The 22,347-nt window shown below is 42.9% G+C and overlaps 1 protein-coding gene and 1 long non-coding RNA gene across 2 annotated transcripts; both read right to left on the bottom strand.

Moving 5' to 3' along the window:
• Positions 1 to 887: 887 nt before the first annotated feature.
• On the bottom strand, positions 888 to 3,313 carry LOC125945303 (uncharacterized). The gene is made up of 4 exons (XR_007466800.1): positions 2,311 to 3,313; positions 2,182 to 2,230; positions 2,042 to 2,074; positions 888 to 988 (listed from the first exon to the last, which is right to left on the bottom strand). It is a non-coding gene; the product is annotated as an uncharacterized LOC125945303 (long non-coding RNA).
• A 129-nt stretch (positions 3,314 to 3,442) lies between these two features.
• LOC119452715 (uncharacterized) lies at positions 3,443 to 21,663 on the bottom strand. The gene is made up of 11 exons (XM_049667142.1): positions 21,529 to 21,663; positions 20,444 to 20,490; positions 20,335 to 20,373; positions 20,207 to 20,242; positions 16,631 to 16,727; positions 14,248 to 14,393; positions 11,888 to 11,935; positions 8,846 to 8,881; positions 6,818 to 7,013; positions 3,592 to 4,193; positions 3,443 to 3,487 (listed from the first exon to the last, which is right to left on the bottom strand). Exons 1-11 carry the CDS (start codon positions 21,587 to 21,589, stop codon positions 3,443 to 3,445), a joined length of 1,353 nt encoding a protein of 450 aa, XP_049523099.1. The 5' UTR covers positions 21,590 to 21,663.
• Positions 21,664 to 22,347: the final 684 nt, after the last annotated feature.

Raw genomic sequence — 22,347 nt, 5'->3', positions numbered from 1 at the left:
GAACAAACCGTGTTGTCTGCGAATGTGTAACCCCTTAACAAGAATAGATGCCGCAATCTTGTAAGATATACTGGAGCGTCTAATTGGAGCAAAACTTTTCCTGCAATATAACTAGTATACGATTATAATGATGAGTATCTGAAATTATTAAAAAAGTACGAATTCGAGAAAGAATTAGATTTTTGCTGTTCGAGATTCCCAACTTTTCACTTCAGTGCTTCTTTATTTAAAAATTGCTGTGATAAATGTGTTCATAGTTCCTATACTGCATTGTGCTTATTTGGAGATTCTTTCATCCAGAAGGTATACGGCATGCTAACTTTTATCTTTAGATATTACTTAGATCTCTGAGTTAAAGAAATCATGTATTTGTGAGTGACGACGAGCGTGGAGTGGCCCATTTGTGCGCGCGATAACGTATCAGCCCGTATTTACAGAAAACGTTCTTACGCTAGACCTGTTAGAGGGTAAGTGTCAGTAAATCATGATTACGTATTAGCGTAGGCGACTGCACAGTGGCAAACAACATTTACGAACCAACTGACTGCTGTGAATTCGGCCTCTGGACATGTATATTCACATAAGCTTTCCTGCGCTGCAACTGTTTGTAAGTGGAAATGGCAGTCGATCGTGACCCGAATTCAAAAGTAGTTATGTTCGTAAGTCCTGCTCGCGTTTCGCCAGCCTCAATCGCTAATGATTATTTCTAACATTGACATTACCTGATACCCGATCTTGGGAACGAAAACTCTAGCGCACGAAAATGCTTGTTCAAGAGAGCCGTGTAGGTTAGACGGTTTTCCGATGGGGTGTTCTTAGCTTACGCAAACGCTATCACTGTTGTGAGGCTACTTCTAGCGCACAAAAAAAAATTGTTGCAAACATTACCTTCTGAACTAAATCTGGTGAACGCTGCCACGATGATGTCCTTAACTGCAGCAAGTACACATTGCAGGCTCAAGGATGTGCTGAGTACCCGGATTGTGCACTGAAACAAGAACGGCGGCTCGGTATCACTCGCACATGGTCAGCACATAGCCTGCTAACTCAAATCAAAACTTCATTTACTGCCCTGACAGGTGAGGTTAGAAAACATTATTTGACCTAACCTGTTAACAACAGACCACTGCACACAGCAAGCACCTTTTTCACGCTAAACGATGTGACGGACGACCACATCACGTAAGCAGTGTTTTGTAATTCGGGTATTCTTCTACGTTGTTTCCCTAAATTCGCAGCACGTAAACTAATATTGTTTCGCATGTGTGTCTGAGTCCAGCTTGTTGTGCAGTTGGGGATTTTGGGTTTATATTTCTCCAATGCACTTTTTAATAGCTTCTTAATGAAGAAAACATAATTTACACTTCTTCTTTTCTTTTTTTATTTCGTGCTGCATTTGACGTGCCACGTGACCGTTCTTATTACTACGAGCTCCTATTTGCTGTTATTGTCTTTGTTTTGTTTTGTTTGTAAAGTTACCCATATGTTTCTTCTGCGCTTATGTCCCTGCCCAAATGCAGCGAGCCGAAGGAACTGTGGGCCTCGTCAAGTCGTTTTGTAGCTTTTAGACCACCGCCCTTAACATCTGTACTTTTGTTATTGTAAGGTTGAAATAAAGTGATTTCATTTTATTTAGATTTTGCGTTTTGAGAACTTCTTGGATAAAATAACGCGTGGGATAATCTAAAGACATAAGACCTAGAACGCAGTGCAGTTTCCGCAAGCATGTTACCAACGCAGTATTTTATCTCTGTCAAATAAAAAAGTATATCACAATCAAACAGCACCAGAATATTCAGGTGACAGGCTTCAGATGCTACTTCTTACATTACGCCTTTTCTTGCGTTAGAAATATTGTCTTGTGTAATCTCTAGAGGTTTTCCTTTGCGAAACGTGCGGGAAAGATCACGCTTCTAAGCTCATCGAGGGCATTAATGTAACTCCTCCAAAACTGAAGGAAAATCCATTTTTAAAGCTTCTTTGATTCGTACGTCCCGTTTACATGTTTGTTTATTCCTGCTAGTAAAATCACGGCACTTACCGTAACCACGCTTCCAGCGATCTCGTAGACATCCTAGGGAATAAAATGAAAGAAACTGCATACAGCATGATCCCCACGAAGTTCCAAAAACGCTCGCAAACCGATATGCAACATGCGACTCATACCAAGAAGAGGCATACCGCAACTCACGTTGTCAGTAGTGCAAGCGTCAAGAGTGCGTCCAAGGCACTGGAAAAGGGTAGCAAAGCTGCAAGTCAACCACCGTGCATGACCCATGTCTGGTAACTGCATAACAGAACTCGGCTTACCGTGTCGAGACCGAAGATGTTTGGCAGCGTAATGTTGACACATGATGCCGATGAGCCTGTAGTCGGGCTGACAGATGTCACTGCCGTTGAGAGAATAGACGTGGGTTACCGACGTTTCGTTGCTACTTTGTAACGTCGAGGCACTCGTGGAAAGACTTGCTGTGGATGTCGCGGATGATAATGTCATAACAGACGCCATGGTGGTACTACGAGCAGTCGACGTCGTAACAGGTGTCGAGTTGTTGGCTGAACTTTGGTCGGAAACAGTGCTAGAAGTTTCGGGATTAAATGTATTTGAGGGAGAGGGCAACGACGGCCAGAAGCTTGTTCCCCCTGAAGTGGCGTCAGGGCTTGAATTGCTCGCCGGTGTCGTACGACTGATAGTTTGGCCGTCACTCGGAGACGTCCCAGTAATGCTGCTGCTGCCGGAAGGAACGCTGACTGTGAAACCAGTGGGGACATTTGACGTCGTGAAAATTGTAGTCAGCCTTATTGGTGTATTGCTATTTTGAGGCAGGGTTGTTTCACCTGTCGTTGTCATGTAGTGTGGAGAAACTGTCGTTACAGAAGCAGGGATGCTTGATGTGCTGGCTTGCGTGACGGCCGTTCCAGTCTGCGTCGTAGCATCAGATGTAGCATTCACGTCTGCAATCGTCAGGCTTGTGAAAATGGTCATCTGCGTAGTAAAAAGCCTTTCAGTTGTGGTCGTGTTCGATGCGTCACCACTGACTTCTGTTGTTCGAGAGCGCGTCACCGTAAATGGTGGGTCCATATCTGTCGGCTGTATCGATGTGGTGTCACCACTAACGGATGAAGGACTAGGCGACGTAGATGTGCTTATGATAGTTGAAAATGTAATTGAAGCGTTATTTCCTGTTTGCGTGGGGGCAGTTGTGGACGTAGGAACACTAGCTGGGGTGCCTGCCTCGTCGTCTTCTGCAGGGGCAGAGCTTGGACCCTGCGTTGAAGTCGGCCTGGATGCCTGTGACGATGATGACGTGACAGATGGCTGTTGGTGTTGGCGACAACGTTTGCGATGACGTCGGCTGATGTCATTGATGATGAAGTTATTAAAGGGGATGGTAACGTTGGCGATGAACTACCTGTCGTCGGCTCAGAAGATGCGGTAGGCTCAATTGAGAACGCTGTGGAAGAGGTTGTACTTGTGTTTGGATCGCTGGACACCGTTGCAGGGGTGTTTGTAGTGACGTAAGTCGTAGGAGAGAGAGTGTTCGTGCCAGAGCTTGAACCCGGAGAAAGTGTGCTCATCTGCGCAGTCACCGTCATCACTCCCAAGTTCGACTCGCTCGAGTTTGTCGAAACCGTCTCTTGGTCTGTGTAGACTGAAGATGATCCTCTCGTCGTCTGTGTGGAAGCAGTCGTGGCCGCAACATCGTTAGGTGGGTTGGTGCTTGTTCTTTCAGAGATCGTGGAAAAATTCATAGTTCCTGCACTTGTTGCAGGTGTTCCTATGTTTGTTGTTGACAAGCCTTCCTCCAGACTTGTAGCTGTCGCAGACGCTGTCTCCGAGTTTGTGGTTTCAGAAAACGTTAGCACCGTTGACGAAGTTGTTGGCGTGCTGCTCAATGCCGTTAAGAGTGGACTTTGGCTGGGAGAAGTGGTAGTTGATCCAGAAGCAGACGAAATCATTGTTCCCGTACGGTCGCCCGTCGGAGTCGTAATGTTAGAGCTTATGGCATTTGCTTCACCGGAGCTTGATGTAAGTAGTTCCGTGTTTCTAGATGTGCTGCTTGAAGCCGGAGTGGTATACGGAGAGTTGGGGGAGGTAATCACTGTTGCTGTGGCAGAGTTTGCCGTTGTAGATGAATTTGGTAATGTAGTAGCGATACTGCTTCCACTCCCACTTGTTACGGTAGCCATATCTATGAAAAAGAAGAGAGGAAGGAATGCGTCGGTCACGTGCTCTTCTCGTTAATTAAAGTCGTCACAGTGGCTATATCATAAACAAAGGGGCAGTGGTCTCTTAGAGAATCCTCGTATTGAGTGTCAACATTATTGTTCAACATTAATTTTTGTGTACGTACACCAGACACTCATTGATGTGTTCTTGCATCAGGACAACTGGGTTGATCCAAGTGCATTATTGCCTAATTTATTTAGAAAAAACAAGTTTTCTTTTTTCAAATATGAATATGGGTAGCAAGCACTGCGTGCCTTGTTGACCTACCCCTTTACTATCTGTATGAAAATTGAAGATAAAAGCATGCGCGAGCCAGCTTTATTTCAGTTATTTGCCGATAACTTATACACGAAAACCTGCCTAACAGAAAGGACAGTGGACGTGGGTTTTCACTAACGTAATATGGGATATATTGAACGTTTACTGCCTTACGGGCAGAAGTAAAATTCGACAGGTTTTCTAATTAAAATAAGTTGAGCTCAGAAGGGACAACACGTTTCTTGTTGTTTATTAGATTTTATTGGACTTTATTTATTATATTTATGTTATCTTTTATTCGGTTGTATTACATTAGATACTAAACATCGTTCACACTGTATAGGTGGCATGGTATCGGTGGCTGGCAGGTGCTATGTCGAGAGGTTGAGAACGGTCACATGACAAGTAGACTGAAAGGGTTTCGTCATCGCAACGCAGTAGGTCGTGGCGTTTCTTATTGGTTGGCGATGTCTGTAGCTTGTGCGGTAGTTTGAGGATCTACGGTGATGAAGCACGCGCGCCGCCTATAACAAATAGAGAATGATTGACCATTCAGAAGAAAATATTTGACGTACTATTTTGCAATTAGATTACCAGAGCGAAATCTGAAGGTAGTGCCTGCGCACGCCAACAAAAATATCGGCTAAGTCAGCGCGGCAAGCGATCACTTTAGTTCAACTTAAAGGGCCCCTCACCATCATCTATCGACTATCACGCACTATCGACCATCGACACACCATAAGTAGTAAAATGGTGCGTGGACAGGTTTGGGTCACAAGGAATAATAAAATTAGTTCAGTATTAGACGATATACGTAGGAGGAATTGCATTGTCACGTCGACATTCTGCCCGGAGGCGATCTTCACTTTTTACATTGGCACTCTCTCCTTTTGCCTCGACTAGCTCCCGCAAGCGAGATTCCTCAACGCCATCTAGGTATCACAAGGCTTGTGCACCCTGCTTCATGACGTCATGCTACTTGCATGGGCCGCAATTTCCATTGCAAAGCCCGGCGTGACGAAAACGGTGATGTCAAAATCATCGTGCATCACTCGGCAGTATTCCCATTAGATTCTGTGGCAATCGGCCCTATAGTAGCGTGGCATCATATAGCAGAGTGTACAGTCCTCGTGTTAGCTGGGTGGCTTCGGATTTATGCCCTGCCTTCTTCCACACCGGAGTAAAGGGCCGCGTCATGTTCACGTAACAAACCCCGTTTCCTTGTTTTTCATCGCTTCCTTTTTTTTTGTTGCTCGCAGCTTAGGAGCAGTTTTTCGCCTTCTGCAGCGGTTGAGTAATCGTAGTCACGTGCCATAATCGGTGACGTTGCACGCAGTTCGTCTGACGTTGAGGTCCTTGTGCGTGCGACCTCGTTTCTGCGGCAGTAAGCGGGGCTTCTCAAATAGGGTGGGATCCCATGCTTTCATTTGAAATTTCCACTCTTATTGCGCCCTGCAATGATTTATTACTTAGCTGACACGATCGCCAGCGCCTGAGTTTGCAATGCGCAAACCTGGTGAAGGGCCCTTTAAGAACACTCGATATTGCAATAACTTTGACTTAACGAAGCGCTTGCGGTTTACCGGCACATATTTCTATAGGACCTAGCGATTTAGAAACCTTGAAGAACCCAAGCGAACTTAACTTCTAGCATAATTCAGAGACGTTGTTTGAAAAATAGGAGTAAGAAAGCAGGTATCCTGAAAATGTAATCTGCAAAATGCGTCCAGATTGTAACCTATCGCCCCTAAAGGAAATTCCTTAGCTTAGAAAAAACAAGTGCAAATTATCTGTGGGACACTTATCGCGCGATACGACAACCGCAATAATAAAGAAACCGCCCTGCGTCTTTCCAATGAAGCTCAGTGAAATCGTAAAAACCTACGTGATATCTACGCCGGTTGAGCGATCGCAGCGACCGATTTCGCTATAGTAATTTTAGAGTGAAGCGTTGTCGTATTGGCAGGCTGCTCAAAACGCTTGTTTGCGGACTACTGGTAACGAAATGCGTTGTGGGTGGTGCTTCGACATTGTTATCACCGCTACGCCAGGCCTATAACATGGCGACGCCATGGAGGGAAATGTGTGGGGAGAGGGCGGACTATAAGACTGTAAGGGAGAGGAAATGTAAGACTTGCTATTATTTATATTTTCGCTGAAATCTAATTTCCCGAGTGTCTTTGCGTTCCTACATCATTGAAAGTGGTCGTGATTCGCAGTACGAGTCCGTAGAAAGTCCCAAATTTTATTTAGCGGAACGGAATAATTAGGAACGGATAAATTGGCAGGACGAAAGAAGCTTTCATGCTAGAAAATTCCTTTACTCACCGTTCTGGCAGTTGGCCAAGTGGAGCAGCAGCGTGGCCAGCTGTTCTACCGAGTCCCGGACCTGCTCGGCGAAGATGGGCCACGTAATCACCTCGGCGAACTGCTTCAGGGCGAGCCTTAGCAGTTGGACCAGTGGACAGGCCAGGGAGCGGGCCAGTCGAGATCTGACGTTTTCAGGGGCACCTTCGAAGACGCACTGCGAGGGTTGAGGACTCGCTTCAGAGTTTTGCAGAAGAACCAAGAAAAAGGTATCACTGTCACGATTAGAGAGAAACAATACAAAGACAAAGAAGTGATTAGCAGCCGCACTCACAGCCCAAGCCTTTTGTGCAAACCGCCGAACTCTAGGTCAATCCTCTACGGTGGTTATGTGCATCTTTTGCAAAGAAAATGATAACAGAAACAGCGTTGCCCTCATGACTGACCACTCTCTGTTTAAACACTGCATCGCCGTCTGACCTCCCATTACATCACATGTGGGGCAATACCCCACATCTGAGGTCCCACTGTGAGGTCTTTGAGCTATAATAAATGATTAAATAAATACACAAATAAATAAATGAATAGTATATGAACATAGTCATATGAACATATGAGCATAGTAAGAGTCAAACTGGAGTCCTGACGAACACCAATTTGTTACTGCATTGAGAACGATGATGTGGACAAGTCATCACAACAAATAAATATCTTGTTTTCGAAACATTGGTTCCCAACTACAGGCTTCCCTCGTTCTTCCACTGTCGATTACTTCAGATCTCCATGTTCCCGTTGTGAGGAAGAAGATCGGCACGCCGAACAGCCTCGTTGCCATCGTGTGGCTCGTACCCAGTTCGCTCTCTGGCTACGCCCTACCTGCTGGTGCTGCGTTTCTCGCTGTTGCTCTACGACCCGAATAAACCACCTTTACAATTGGTGGAGGTGCTGCGCACAACAGGAAATCTGGACCTTCGCCATGGGACACTACAGCCCGTCTTCATTATGCCGGAAGAATGAAGACGTCGTCTTGTGAAACACCAAGCACCGCATGTTCAGAAATAAATGAATGTGTGAAGAAATAATATGCATGGTTCTATTCAACCCTTCTTTTGGACTGTGAATTACAGCGCGCACCGGCACAAAGACAGGAAATGGCCAATGTGCGCTTTAATTCCCAGTAACATGGAACACCAACTATCGCCGGTTTCGAGTCTTGTTTTGGAAGCTGCTTTCTTCTCCGTGCCCTTTAGTTATTGTAAGTACTTCTACATTGTGGATGTTCCTTATGAGAATATGACCGTCAGATTCGAAGCTCCGCTGAGGCGTAAATCGTTAGTAGTGGTCTCGTAAAGTGTCTTATAACAGATATTACACTGCCGATAGACTGTTTAGGTATTTGCTACGGGTCTCAAAACCAGTCCCGGTGTGAGTGCGTAACTGATTATAAAAAGGTTTTGCTGAAGGTTGCTTACTAAAAATCATGACGGGGAGAAGCCCCCCGTTTTCATGTCTTGCTCATTGCCGGTAGTAGGTAGCCCCTTTGCTTGGTAAACTTTATATAACGGTGCACATTGTGACATTTGAAGTTAACAGCCGAGCTTTCATTTTAAACAGTATCCACAGCCCCGTTGCTTCTGATGTCTTGGATATATTCAGTCATGTCCAAAGGTAACGTCAATCGAAGTAAAGTTTATAGAAGTAGCTCGCAAGCAACTGCTGATGACACCTGGTGATATTAAGCCTGCAAATTTGGCAAGGTGTCGAAGGCCCGAGATTACACGGCCTGCGTTAGAGCTCAAAGCTTTTTGCGGAGCCCCAGAAGGCATATGCCCTAGCTTTGGTAAAGTTAGTATTCTGGCAGTATGAAGCATGTAACGTAAAGTATAAACGTTTCTGTTCACTGGGTAATCGATAACTGGATCCCAGGATGTTTGCTTGGAAAGTAAACTTGTACTGCAAGAAAGAAAAGCGAACCAGATGCACTTATCTGACTTAATTGTCTTAGGCATGCTTTGAAAGTGACGCATATCAAGAGCAACGTTTACATACCGTCAGCATATCGAAGAGCGCCTTTATCGTCCCCACCTGCAAAAACAGAGAAATAGCACGGACTTGATTAAACATAATGCAATAACTAGAGTAGCAACGCTTAGGAGGAAGCTTTGCGTCTGACACTCATATATCTAAATACAGGGTAACTGAGAATTAATTTTAGGGGCGAAGCTCCTTAGGGTGTGGGTCTGTCCCTCCTCTGTAGTATGTAGTAGTAGTAGGTAGCCACGTCTTCTTTTATGAGAAAAAAAAATTCCGAAAGTTGTGTCCGTAGCGCGGAATCGAACCAGGGACCCCTCGCTTCCGAACGCGCGGCGCTAACCACTACGCCACGAAGCGCACATAGACACACGCACCACGATGGCAATAAATACCCAACATTAACGAAAGACTGCGCGTTTCTAACGCGTTTGTGCTAGCGCGTTACGGCCCGTGTAAGAAGCTGGTGTAAGACGCTGTGGCCTCTCCGCCTTACCCCCGTATTCATAAGCGCTCCTCGACTTGAACTTGACTTGCCACCGCCTTGGGCAGCGCGTTCGAAACGCGTTGAAGGCGGTGGCAAGTCAAGTTCAAGTCGAGGAGCGTTTATGAATACGGGGGTTATACTCTCTCAGCAGTCATGTGATGGCGTCGGCAAACGCGGTGCTCGTTCCGGCATGTGTAAACGGCTGCGTAAGACGCTGAGGCCTCTCCCCCTTACTAGAGAGTACTGCACGTTTCTAACGCGTTTGTGCTAGTGTCCCCTTAAGCGGGAGATGGTGCAATTATAATGAAGGGCGCTGTTATAAAATAGGAATGACGTCACATATGGCGCGTGTCATTGGTGGAAGTCAATCGTTCGATTTAGTGCGGCGAGACTGGGCGAATTACACGGAAGATTCACGGTTTACCGATTATTCCCTCCGGAGCTTCGCCCACTCATCATCATTCACCCCGTGGACATGCGGTGTTTTTTTTCTCAGCTACCACGGCAACAATTGCTATGAGATTTGTTGCATATAAAAGAAAAAGACACAACCTAATAAACTTAGGAACAAGACTTTTATTCACACTGTCCCATTTTTAGGAAATATTCTTCAAAAGTACAAAATTTTAAATACGTAGACTGTCAAGTTTAGAACCGTATAACTTAACATTAAAAAAACGATATCTCATTTCTGGAAACTGCACCTAACAGTAAATCTAAAGTGGAAAAAAATAGACATATTATATACCGCTCCCAAGTATACCACTAGGTTGCCACTAAAACATTTCCAAAACCCTCGTAGTCATTGTAAAAATTTTACGTAAGCAGTAAATTCATCTATCACATTTGTCCGCTTTAGATGCTCTAACGGATATAGTTTACAAAAATGTGATATCTCTTATTGGTGCTGGGCTACAAGTTTGTAAACTTTATGCTTTATAACTAACCAACTTTCGGAAACTTTAGTAGAAGATTCCATGCTTTGAAGCAAAATTGTGCTGCCTGCTGTCATTAAAATTTCACTTTGTCTCTCAAATGCAACAAAACTTCATTCAACTTTGTGCAGTGGTTGTGTCATAACGTATTTCTGAGTTTTACATGTATTTATCAGTGTCTACTACGCCGAACGTGATGGGTTTTGTAACATTTAAATAAAACAATTTAACTTTGCTGACTATAAAAATAAATGTTTATTATAGTTCTGTCAAAAATAAAGTTTTCCCAGTCCAGTCCAGTTCTGTCAACGTTCTATTAAACATTCTTGTTTCTGTCAAACATAAAGTTTTCCCAGTCCAGTCCAGTTCTGTCAACGTTCTATTAAACATTCTTGGAATTCTAAAAACATTAAAGATCATCAACAGGAAGTGCACAACTCTGTAGCTGACCAATGCAAAGTGATATCACAACTCTGTAATCCGCAGCTGTGGAGGTATCTAAAGCGTCCAAAATAATATATTGTACGCAACTGTGTAATATGTCACTCATATGGAAGAATGACTTTTCCAATACCCTTGTAAATATCGTAACAGTTTTTCGTAAGATGTAAACTTATGTCCCATTTTACGGCTTCACATTTTCTGCCAGATTGAGTTTACAGAACAGTTCACCTCTTTTTGGTATTGAGATACCTATTTGTGAAATTTGTGTTTCAGTTCTTTTTTCTTTAGTCGTCAAGCTTTGTCAATTTTTATGAAACATACCAGGTCTATAATCAAATTTTTGGTCCTACAGTTGGTATATTCAGGTTTTTCTCTTAAATGAATCAAGTTTATTTCTGATAATCGCATCAGCGGTTTATAACAAACGAGAGTATTTCTGCTTTTCACCCCTAATTCAATATGACAATTGGAGTTGGCTCCGTGGGGATGATGTTCCCTTAAGAAATTCTCTTAAAAGAGGCATTTTAACAGCAAAATAATAAACAATACCAGCAGACAAATCAGCAACTGATAATAACGAAATGACGTGCAACTCTGGGCATTGTCGAATTCAGCTCTCACACTACATTCACCATCTCGAGTAATCTAAATGGATCACAGGGCAGCTGCGCGCTGTCTCAATGACTCGAGAAAGTGAAAATGGCTGAATTCACAATATCGTGGATTTAGAAACTCTCTCGTAGAACACTTCTGTACTGAAAACTCGGCTGACCATGTTCCTTGCATTTCTGCTCGCTCGCTTGAAATTAGTGAAGGCAGCTGAAACATTGTATTTCTCTAGAATGTACATGATCGTATTCTAGTTACGTCTGTTTCCTTGTAATCAACAACAAAGGAAACATGTATGCTTTCTTGTAAAGAGCCTAGTAGAATCAAAGCAAGGCTGATATGTGAGAAATAAAGAGCATAAATAACATATTTTAGATTAAAGTGGTCCAATATCTATGCCCGCCTTGGTGCAGGTCAGAGAGTGGTCACCTAGCAATGAATTCGTCCAACATTGTTCAACAGCAGTTATTTAATTATGAGATAATATTTAGAACATATGCAAATTTGGTGTCTTTCTTGTGGGGCAGCCAGGCTTGCTTTATGTGGGATTTCAGTGTATAGCAAACTAAAAACAAGAGCATTTACCTTGGGTTGTTCACCTTCGAAGCAGATCAGAGAAGATCTGTCGACGCACTGAAAAATCATGCAATGTCCATCAACATGAACATGTTAACGAAAAAAGCTTTCGTAAATGCAAGTGCGTTCAGTTAAGGCCCATAAAAATGCATGTGCGATGGAGAAAAATGTCTATCATACACAGAACTCGGCAGCAAAAAACAAGGAGAAGGATACTGTCAAAATGCACCCGGTCCATTTCAAACGTCATTTTCCCGCTCCGTGCGTAATAAAGATGTTGGCGGAGTAGGTCTTCCATAAAACGTCATGTTTCGTTGGTCTATTAGAAAAACTTCTGTCAACAAAATCTTTTTCCTAATAGACTCTACGAGCATGACCACATACCCCAGACAAGACGTACAGAATTGTGTGCAGTTGTTTTCACGATAGCTGCTGTAACCAAGGTTTGCCCTACCAGCCACCTTTATATTGGGTAATCGTATATTCCACCTAATCGATTATACGAACGTCACCATACCACCTTCAATCAAGGCGTACCCATTTCTGTAACGTTCAGAAGGATGTCGATGGGAGCCAGTTATCATGGCATGACATTCTGGTATAAGCTTTGCTGCTTAGGTGAGCACACACAGACGCAGTGACGTATAAACACGAAACGGACACAGACATTCCGTTTTCTGTCAGTGTCGCTGTGTCTGCAACCTAAGCAGCTCAACTTTCACAATAAATCCATTTGTGTACGCAACTTGTTCTCGGCAGTTCTGTCCAGAGGGTCTCACGGGAACAGCCATGGACATTCTGCTACCAATAAATTGAACCCTCTGCTCACATTGCGTAAATCCATTTCTCTTCAGACTGGAGAGTATTGCTGCGCGCGACCACTTTAATGAATGCACTACCATATTTGACGGGACGTTCAATACGTTCAACATACCGCGTTTCATCGACAAAAGCGCAGGCATATTTTTTTTAATTCCTAGCGATGCCTGCGTCCAATAATTAAGTTGCGCATGTGCAAAATAATTTTAAGAAAGAGTGCTACGTCATTGGCAGTACACTAACTATACATTTAATTACTCTTGAATTACGAGTACTCGCTTAAAAGGGCACGAAGGACCGCATTCACTTTCAGTGGAGTTTGCAGTACCTCGAAATATAAATTACGTAACTTTCACACATTCATTTACAGTGCATCGTGATTTGCGGTTCAATGAAATTCGGATGACGGTAGTATGGCAGCCACATTTACATCCGCAGGGACAATCGAATTTACAGTGCAGTAAGTGTACGCTTGCGCGGTTCGTACTTATTATCCCTCAGCGCATTGCATTGTTGCCGTCTATGTGGCTCCTCGTTTGCGCCCAGAGCTAATATGTACAAGAGAATCTGGTTGCCCACGAATTGGCAGGTCACTGGCGAGGAGTTTTCATATTGTGGCTGCGAAGAAAGGGCAAGGGTACACCCTGGCGGTAGAAAATGGAAGATGTCTTATGACTATGATGATGATGCGGGCCTGCCCTTTCAAGCTGGGTGAGACTGGATGCCACCAAGAACAATTTTCTCTCTTGCCTGATGAGTCTTAAAATTTACCTCCAACACAATGCTACACAGCCATCTCTGAATACTGTCACCACTTTAACACCGAATTACAGATAAAGTCGATGGTTTAAACCAGCACTACTATATGACCACTCGAACATTTTGTTAGGATGTAAGGCTGAACAGGGTCGTTATGGGTAAAACATTCGTATTTTGTGTGTTAGTTTCACTCTTGCATGTCATATATCACTGCTAAGCATCGCGCCGTGACACTAAGAAGAAATAAATGTGCTGGTGCCTAGATGCTGCGATTTTCTGCTTACTGACAGTGTCCAGCAAGAATAAACCCGCTATGTCACCGTGCAGGCTGGTTGTATTTGTTTGTTCGGCTAAATCAATTTGCGAGAAGTTCCATTCGCTTGTTGACTACCTACTTTAAAACTAAATGCAATGAGCTAAATCCGTACGCTCTAAACACTGTAGCAACTGGTTTCTATCCAGAAGTAACGGCGTTTTCAAAAAATTTTATCTCGATCTGCTTCTCGCTCCATATTTTTTCTTGGTGTTGTGATTCGCGTCCGTGTTTCTGAACCTTTGACAAACTAAATAGAGATTATGTGGCTGTCGTTCATATTTAACGTCTAGCTTCATTTAAATCTGCAACTTTCCATCTAATTTATGCCACTTACAACTTAGAATTATTTAGAAGTTTATTCAATGAAATTATAAGTTGGTTTTGTGTCGCTTCGCATGCATTTGAAATGGGCATGGCTTTCAAACCGGAGCAAAATCTTCTTCCTCAACATGAACATATGCAAAGCTGGTCTTGCCTGGCGCACTGCGAACGACGCAGGAAAGAACACGCTCAGCAGAGAACCGCAGCGTGCGTCTCCCGACACCGCCGGCTGTGCGCAGGCCTCCAGGGAGAAGTTGAGACGGTAGCACAGGAGCGTCGCCACGGAACTCACGTTGACCGCTGCGGAGATGGAGAGAAGGAATCTGAGAATTTCCTGTCAAAGTTTAGTAGCAGGGAAATCTGGCATTACTGGCTCGCATTAGTGTCCGAATACAGCCAATGAATTTACCGGCTTGCCCACCTCGTCGTCACCATTCTCAAGGCTTCCACGTTTGAATCTGCCATTGAAGATTTTCTATGTACTAACTGCTTATGACATGTACTTTACCGCTTCCTTCTGTAACACCTTTCGGGCATTGAATGTATTCATGTATTCATATAAATAAATAAAAATATCTACAGGGATCTCAAAACACTGTGCAGCAGCCACCATGGTATTATTTATTTATTTATTTATTTATTTATTTATTTATTATTTATTTATTTATTTATTTATTATTTATTTATTTATTTATTTATTTATTTATTTATTTATTTGGGAGCGCCAGTACACCATGGGAATGATCGCTAGTACATGGATACGTCTGATCTGCGTCCTACTGGCTTCATATGACTTTTCGACCACTCAAGTTCATCATATTCAACAAAATATTGCGATAGAAGTGTTACAATTCCAAATTCATCTGCATGCGCGATGTGAATACATTTAGAAAGTTATGATTGCTCGGAAAATTGGGACAATAGATGCCTTCCAAATTTATGCACCAGCGTCGGTTGTTTCCGGGAAACATAAACGGATCTCAAAGGCTATGTTTTTGCTGTCTGCATACGCCGGAAGTGACTGTGGAGCAGGAAACATTTCATGTCCGCCACAGCTTAGACATCACCTATAAAGGCAGATAAAGCGTAACAAATAAGGTCACAAGAACAACTGAAGCCACCAGCACGAAGACTGGACAGATCCATGTGCTAATAATCATTGCCATCGTAGCTTTACGACTGCACGCCAGAGTTATTAGTAAACTCAATGGAAGCAAGCGTTCATTTCATTTAACTGTGATGACTGTTGATGCGAACTTGAGCATCGGAAAGCGTGTCCACGCGGTTACCCGCATCGTTACCGTAGCAACGGCAGAGATCCTTGCTAATCAGGGCGCGGAGGCAAAGAGCGCAATGTGCGATTTCATAGGTTAATGTGATCAACAGCTGTCGAACAAGGAATGTCTCCAAAGACAATGTTTCGACAAGGGGACTTTCCTTCGCGAGATCCTGGCGAATACAAGTCCACTTGTCCAGGCGTGGTCTCCGGAAACATCACTTGTTCCACAACTGTTCATCCCTTCAAGCCTCCATCTTCCTGTGAATGTCTCTGTTGTTTGGATTTTGTAGAATAAAGGTGCACGCCACAAGTGAAGTAATTCCTCAGCGTTATTAACAATAAAATGGGAAAATATTAAAGTTATTCTGAGGCAAATATTTGTTCGACAGCTAGACCGACCACTCAAGTTATGTAACGTAGCGTGTGGTTACGCGAAAACAAGCAACTGTTTAGTGGCAACGTTGGTTTGCTGAAACAGCTCGACAAAGTAGTCGTGTTGGTATTATTATACAACAACAGTGGCTGCTGGAGAACCACCCGTGCTCATAATCAGGGGCGTGAGGTGAAGAAACAAGGAAATCTAACCTAAACAAGCATGCCAGACCGGCCATGAACGAGAGGCAGAAAAGGGAAGGAAAATAGAAGAGGTCAACCAGGCACACGGGCGGTTTGGTATTGTAGGGGATGGTGGTATTGTAGGGAAGAAGGGGATTAAGGCGGGAAGAGAGAGAAGCAGGAAAATACTGAGGCTGTCACTTTATCTGCACGTGCATGTCGATATAAGTCACTCAATGGGACGTCTCACCTTCAGGAACTGCGCTAATGCACGCTTCACTTTCTGGGCTTGTGAGACATGTGGTTCCGGTCCAAGTAATTTTGTTACCGTAAAAGATTTTACAACGAAGCTGTTAAGGGCTCAGTGTTCGATAGTCATGTCCGGATGCAGCAAAAAACTCTCATTGGCCGTATGCTGTATGTGCGAGTGAAAGCGCGCGTCCCTCGCGCGCTTTCACGGGGAGCGAACGCACGGCGGAGAGCAAACGCCACTTCTGCCGTCGCGCGAAAGGCCGTGGGGGGACGGGAGGGAGGGGAAGCGACGTTTAGCTGTGGCACCAAATGCGTATCTTGCGACCGGGCGCTGATGAAAGTAGTAAGCAAAAGTAATTTTTAGCGTCCGAGGTGCTTCCGACTTTGATTCAGGTTGCTTATTTTCATCAATGGTGGCGAGACATGGCGACGGAAATGAAGTGTAACTCACGCAGTTCAAGCTCGGAGAGCACCGCTTGGTAGAGGTCCACAAGATTAAAGAGCGCTGCGGCAGGATCAGTGATGCGTGGCAACTCGTCAAACATGCACTGCAAAATTAAGTCAGCAGTTTGACCTTCAACGTCATGCAAGACTAAATATTTTTGGCCATTGTCATGAGCCAGCAGTCCTGCATGCATCACCTCATATCGCATCTTTGCTTCTCTTCGTGAAACTCAAAAAACAAAGCAAAATTTTTCACTGTTACAACGTGATCGAACCTATCGAGATGCGTTCCCTGCAGCGAAACACATCATCGCTATGTCGCCGTCGATAGGCCTTGAATACTCACTAGCTACAATTCATAGACTGAAATATGCCCCATAAATTAAACAATTTCAACGTTATTTGCGCAATTTTGTTCATTATTCAATTAAACAGTTCGATTTCTCGTACAATAATTGGCTGCCTTATTGAGTAAGTTATGTCAAGGGTTAGAATTTTGCTGTCTGCCACAGTCGATTTTTGAAGCTTTGGTGCCACTAAAAGAATACCCTGCATATACAGGGTGTTTCAGCGAACACTTTCAAAATTTATTTAAGGCTGTCTGTGGCAGATAGCCCAATTCTAGTTAATGAGCTGGTCTCCTCGAAGAGGCGGACATTACTTGCACAAAAAATTGAAATGCAAAATCGACTAATTGACAAAAATTCACTAATTACGTTTTAACTAATTACCTGATGGCCCATATTGCAATTTACAAATTGTAGCCGTGGAGTTCGCAAGGCCGATCCACTTGGAACGAATTCTCGGGATGACACCAGTTTCGAGATATTAATTCCCGAACTTTGCGAAGAAATGCATTGGCGTTCCAGTTAATTTTGTGCTTCAATGCATAAAGCGACGTTTTGTTAAGAACCTAACTGGAACGCCAATGCATTTCTCCTCAAAGTTCGGGAATTAATATCTCGAAACTGGTGTCATACCGAGAATTCGTTCCAAGTGGATCCGCCTTGCGAACTCCACGGCTACAATTTGTAAATTGCAATATGGGCCATCAGGTAATTAGTTTAAAACTTAAACTTAAGCTTGCAATATGGGCCATCAGGCGAAATAAGTGTCGTTCTAGCTTATATTGTCAATTTGTCAATATCTTCAGGAATTTTCCCTGATGCGCTAAAAACCGCTCGAATAACACCAATCCATAAAGGTGGGGCGAAAGATCAAGTCTCAAATTACCGGCCAATATCGGTCTTAAATATATTTTCAAAACTTTTTGAAAGTGTCGTGGTTGACAGGTTGTGGTCTTTCTTGACCAAACATAACGTAATCTCTAAGTACCAATATGGTTTCCAAAAAAATAAGTCAGCAGAGCAAGCCCTTCTCGATATCAAAGATAAAATAATTGAAAATATTGAAAAACAGAAGGTTACACTTGGTCTTTTTTTAGATTTTCGGAAGGCTTTCGACTCGATTGATCATAAAATAATATTAAATAAATTAGAAATCTACGGGGTACGTGGCGTCGCTAATGATTTAATAAGAAGTTATTTAACAAATCGAAACCAATTTGTTCAGATAAATTCTGTTGCCTCTGACATTTTACCTATAAAGCAGGGTGTACTTCAGGGCTCGAAACTGGGACCACTATTGTTCTTAATTTATGTAAACGATATTGTACGAATACCTGACTCACCCGACTTGGCAATGTATTCCGATGATACCAACGTATTTTTTACATCCAATGACACTTCCGAACTTACTAATATTGTTAACGCGTATCTAAATCGCTTGTCAGTTTGGCTGAGAGAGAATAGTCTAGAATTAAATACTGCAAAGACAACATACATTTTATTCAGAGCTCGTAACAAGAACATACCCAATGAGATTAACATTTATTTCAATGAAACGGCTATTAACCATGTCCAGGAACAAAAATTCTTAGGCGTATGGTTTGATGAACATTTATCCTGGGGTTCAGATATAAGGATGCTTTGCAATGACCTGTCTAAATCTGTCGGTATCATTAATAGAATAAAACATCTAATTCCGCTTTGGCTCAAACAACAGTTATACAATGCTCTTTTTTACTCTAAACTCTGCTACGGAGTCTTGGTATGGGGTACAACTTCAAAAACAAACTACAACAAATTAATTCTTTTACAGAAACGAATCCTTCGTATGTACTGCAATCACCATGGCTGTTTCGTAGACCTTGAAACAGCTCCGTTATTTCAGCGCTACTCCCTTCTTCGAGCAGACAGAATATACTATAAGAAGCTTCTGGTCACCATACATAAACAAAAATTATTCACCAAAACGGACAATGATGAAATATCTCGTTACCCTCTACGCCGGAAAACCAGGCACATTCCAAAAACAAGAACAAATTATGGAAAACAAACATTCTTATATAAATCGACAGAAATATTGAACAAGGTAGTAGAACTGTTAGATTTTAGCGCTTGTGAAAGCTCGTTCAAAAAAGAGCTTAGTGCATTATTACTCGCCGAAGATATTGCTTTCACTAGTTATTGATATTTGGTTTCTTTCACATCTGTACGTATGCATGTATGACATAAAATGTTCATATAGGTACCATTTGTGCTAATGCTTTTTTTTTGTTTACTCAATACAATGAAGAAATGTATGTTATCACCGCTGTTGTAACTGTGGGGGCTGGGACCTCTTGTCAGGCCTCTGTGCCTTTAGTCCCAGTCTCCCCTCGTTTGAACGAGAAAATAAAGTTCATTCATTCATTCATTCAAAAAACTTCATTAGTGAATTTTTGTCAATTAGTCGATTTTGCATTTCAATTTGTTGTGCAAGTAATGTCCGCCTCTTCGAGTAGACTAACTCATGAACTAGAATTGTGATATCTGCCCCAGGCAACCTATAAGAATTTTTGAAAGTGTTCGCTGAAACACCCTGTATATAGTTTTAAAATGAAAGCTCCTAGCAACTGAATAGTTCTTTCAAGAGATCCACGTTGAAAAACAAAGCAAACTTATTTTATACGTTTCGGCCGGGGACCGGCTTCTATCAATACCTGTTTACCAAGCGTAACGACAGCTGTTTTATAAATTTCGGCTAGGGTCTTGGCGCAACATTGCGCTATAACTAGTTTCTGTGCAATACGGCACCGTTGGAAGCCACCGCTTGCCCAGATCTCCCTTTCTTTTTTTTTCTTCTGTTTTTTGCTTTCCTTGTCTGGTTTCGCGCTGTTTAAGACGAAAACCCAACTACAAGATGACAAATGAACTGCACCGATCTCATACCCTACTGGCATAATTATATCTGGCTATTTAATATGGCTTTTATGGAAATGTCTCATTTCGTGTGTCCATGTACGGTTCATGAATTGGGACGCATTATGATGACCTAAACGTCCCCCACACAGAGAATAAAGCAAGGTTCTGTGTATCATCCTGTGATTATTTGGTGGACCCCAACTAAAAGCGCAAACATTTAAATCTTGCGCTTCACGCTACAAGGCGTCCGCAGATGGACCAAAATCAAGGTATCGGCTACACAAGAAAGAGAGAAAGTTTGAAGTAAATTGGAAACAAGATCATAATTGTGTACTTACATCGAAAAATTGCTCCAAGTCTTCTCCTAACCCTTCCTGTAAAAAAAGGAAGAAAATATTGTTATCTTCAGCGAAATTTTGAATATCCTCCAGTGATATGTGCAGTAAAAAGCAGATCATAAACTTACAGCATTCGTGCCACAGTCCCCTAACCTCGTATCGAGACACTGCGAACGAAAAGCAAACGGCGTTACTCTTGTTTTTAGTCGAACGTCATGACGTTGCCTCGGCCCTTACCTGTGACAGGCCTCCAACATTCGGCAACAGGACGTTGTCACATTGCGCTACAGAGAAAATCGCAGCTGGGTTACTGAGACACACAGGAGCAATCGCATCATTATCATTATCCCACGAACAACCGAAATAGTATTCAAGTTCACCATTTCGTGATTACAGTCGCGCGCCTGTTATTAGCTGTTAATGAAACCCGACATGTGGAGATAAGAAATATTTACACTATTTCTGTTGTTGCTCGACAAGATCTCGATCTAATGCACAAGATGTCTTGGTGAAGGCTTGGTGATTCTAGAAAACATCTCCAGTCAGGTTTTCCGCGACTATGTTATTCACACTCGCAGGCATTAAAATTTGCGCAATAATCATTTTCTCAAGCTTCTGCCAGTACGTAAAATTCATGAATTAAAGCTAGTTATGTAATTCATTCATAATGTTCCAATTGAAAAATTAATTTCGATTAGCGCTCAAGTTATCTCTGATTAGAAGGAATCCTTAAATAGTCTCGAAATCGTTCATCAAATGCAGCGGGACCCAGTGCAGTGTTGTTTGGCAGAGCCTGAGCAAAGTTTTGTGCCAAAACATCAGGTGCAATGTCAATGCACTTCGCCCAAACCTTTCAAACCGATATCGGATATCGCTCGATGCGTAGTAATATAGTCTGAAAATTCCTACTAACCGAACATCACTTCTGTAATCGGTTTCACAATTACATAATTCGTAGAATAAAAATCTATATATTTCATTAGCGTATGCTTGTAACTAAAGAGATAACCAGTACTTATCCAAGATTCCCCAACGTCTGCAGGCGTTAATTGTGTTTACCCATAAACTTTATAACTGTGTCCCCACAGCATTGGTCTAAGGCATTCAAGTATTCCCTGAAACAGCTGACACAGCGTAAGTTAAAGCAACACGAAAATGCAATGCGAAAAAGGGTGATTTGATGACTACAACGCGACTCGCACAGTTCCCAATGAAGGACTCACCCGATTGCATGTAAGCTAATCATTTCAGTGTGAAAAGCTCAGGTTTCGGAAAGGTTGAGAAATGTCGGCAATACAAGCCGAAACAAACAACCAACTTACCTCGTGAGGGGGCGAGTACTGAAACAAGAATGAGGCAGCTGAGAGCACCCGGAACATTCATGGCTGCTACGTTAGGCCTTGCGGTGAACTCGAACAACTTTGAGAGCTAACCAAGCAGTGCGTGTGAAATTCCAATAAGCGACTGTCTTGCGGCGCTTCGAGCGCCCTTGTCAGCAAACCGGGAAGCGAAGACCAGCGTGCCGAGTCCTTGTACCTGCTACGTCAGCCGCACACGTCACGTTGGCAGCCATTGTTTTGCCCCGCTGTGTGAGGTTTCTTCCACTAGGCAGTGACACAGCGTTTCAAAATCAGTGCTGAATTTGTAAACACTTGTGTGCATGTGTTTTAAACTCAGATCCTGCGAGCAAAGCTGCCTTGTGCACTTCCTTCAGGTCGCTTTAGTGTGTCAAGAACGACCTGTTCTCCTTTTTTCAAGCACAGTTGAAAAGAGATGGGCCGGACAGGTAAACATAATCAGGAACTACAGCTACGGTTCTTTCTGCATGTTATTGTTGTCATCGCCATTTTGTTGCTGTTACTCTCGTTGTTGATGGTTGTTGTCGCCGTCTCAAAACATGTTGCTGATGTTGTATTGAGCTGCGTGGTCGTGGCGCCACTCGATTAACCACTCGATTCATGAATCGAGTGATTAATGGGCGAATTAACACTTTCGATGTTGGACCTTATAATTAAAATTATTGTGTGAGGAAAAAAGTACAATACACAAGAACGCAATCAGAAATAAACCACTAAAAACATGTATGCTCGCAGTGATGGTGTCGTCGTCGTCGATGGTGATAAACTATAGCATAGGCTTGC

The sequence above is a fragment of the Dermacentor silvarum genome, chromosome 5 (genome assembly GCF_013339745.2).
Source record: "Dermacentor silvarum isolate Dsil-2018 chromosome 5, BIME_Dsil_1.4, whole genome shotgun sequence".
Taxonomy (NCBI): domain Eukaryota; kingdom Metazoa; phylum Arthropoda; class Arachnida; order Ixodida; family Ixodidae; genus Dermacentor; species Dermacentor silvarum.
This window is presented reverse-complemented; position numbering and strand designations above follow the sequence as displayed.

Coding starts and splice junctions, on each gene's coding strand:
- LOC119452715 (XM_049667142.1), bottom strand. CDS start 21,589: ATGAATGTTCCGGGTGCTCTCAGCTGCCTCATTCTTGTTTCAGTACTC. Junction 11,936..14,247: donor CGTCGTTCGCAGTGCGCCAG/GCAAGACCAGCT, acceptor ATGATTTTTCAG/TGCGTCGACAGATCTTCTCT. Junction 7,014..8,845: donor CGCTCTTCGATATGCTGACG/GTATGTAAACGT, acceptor CAACCCTCGCAG/TGCGTCTTCGAAGGTGCCCC.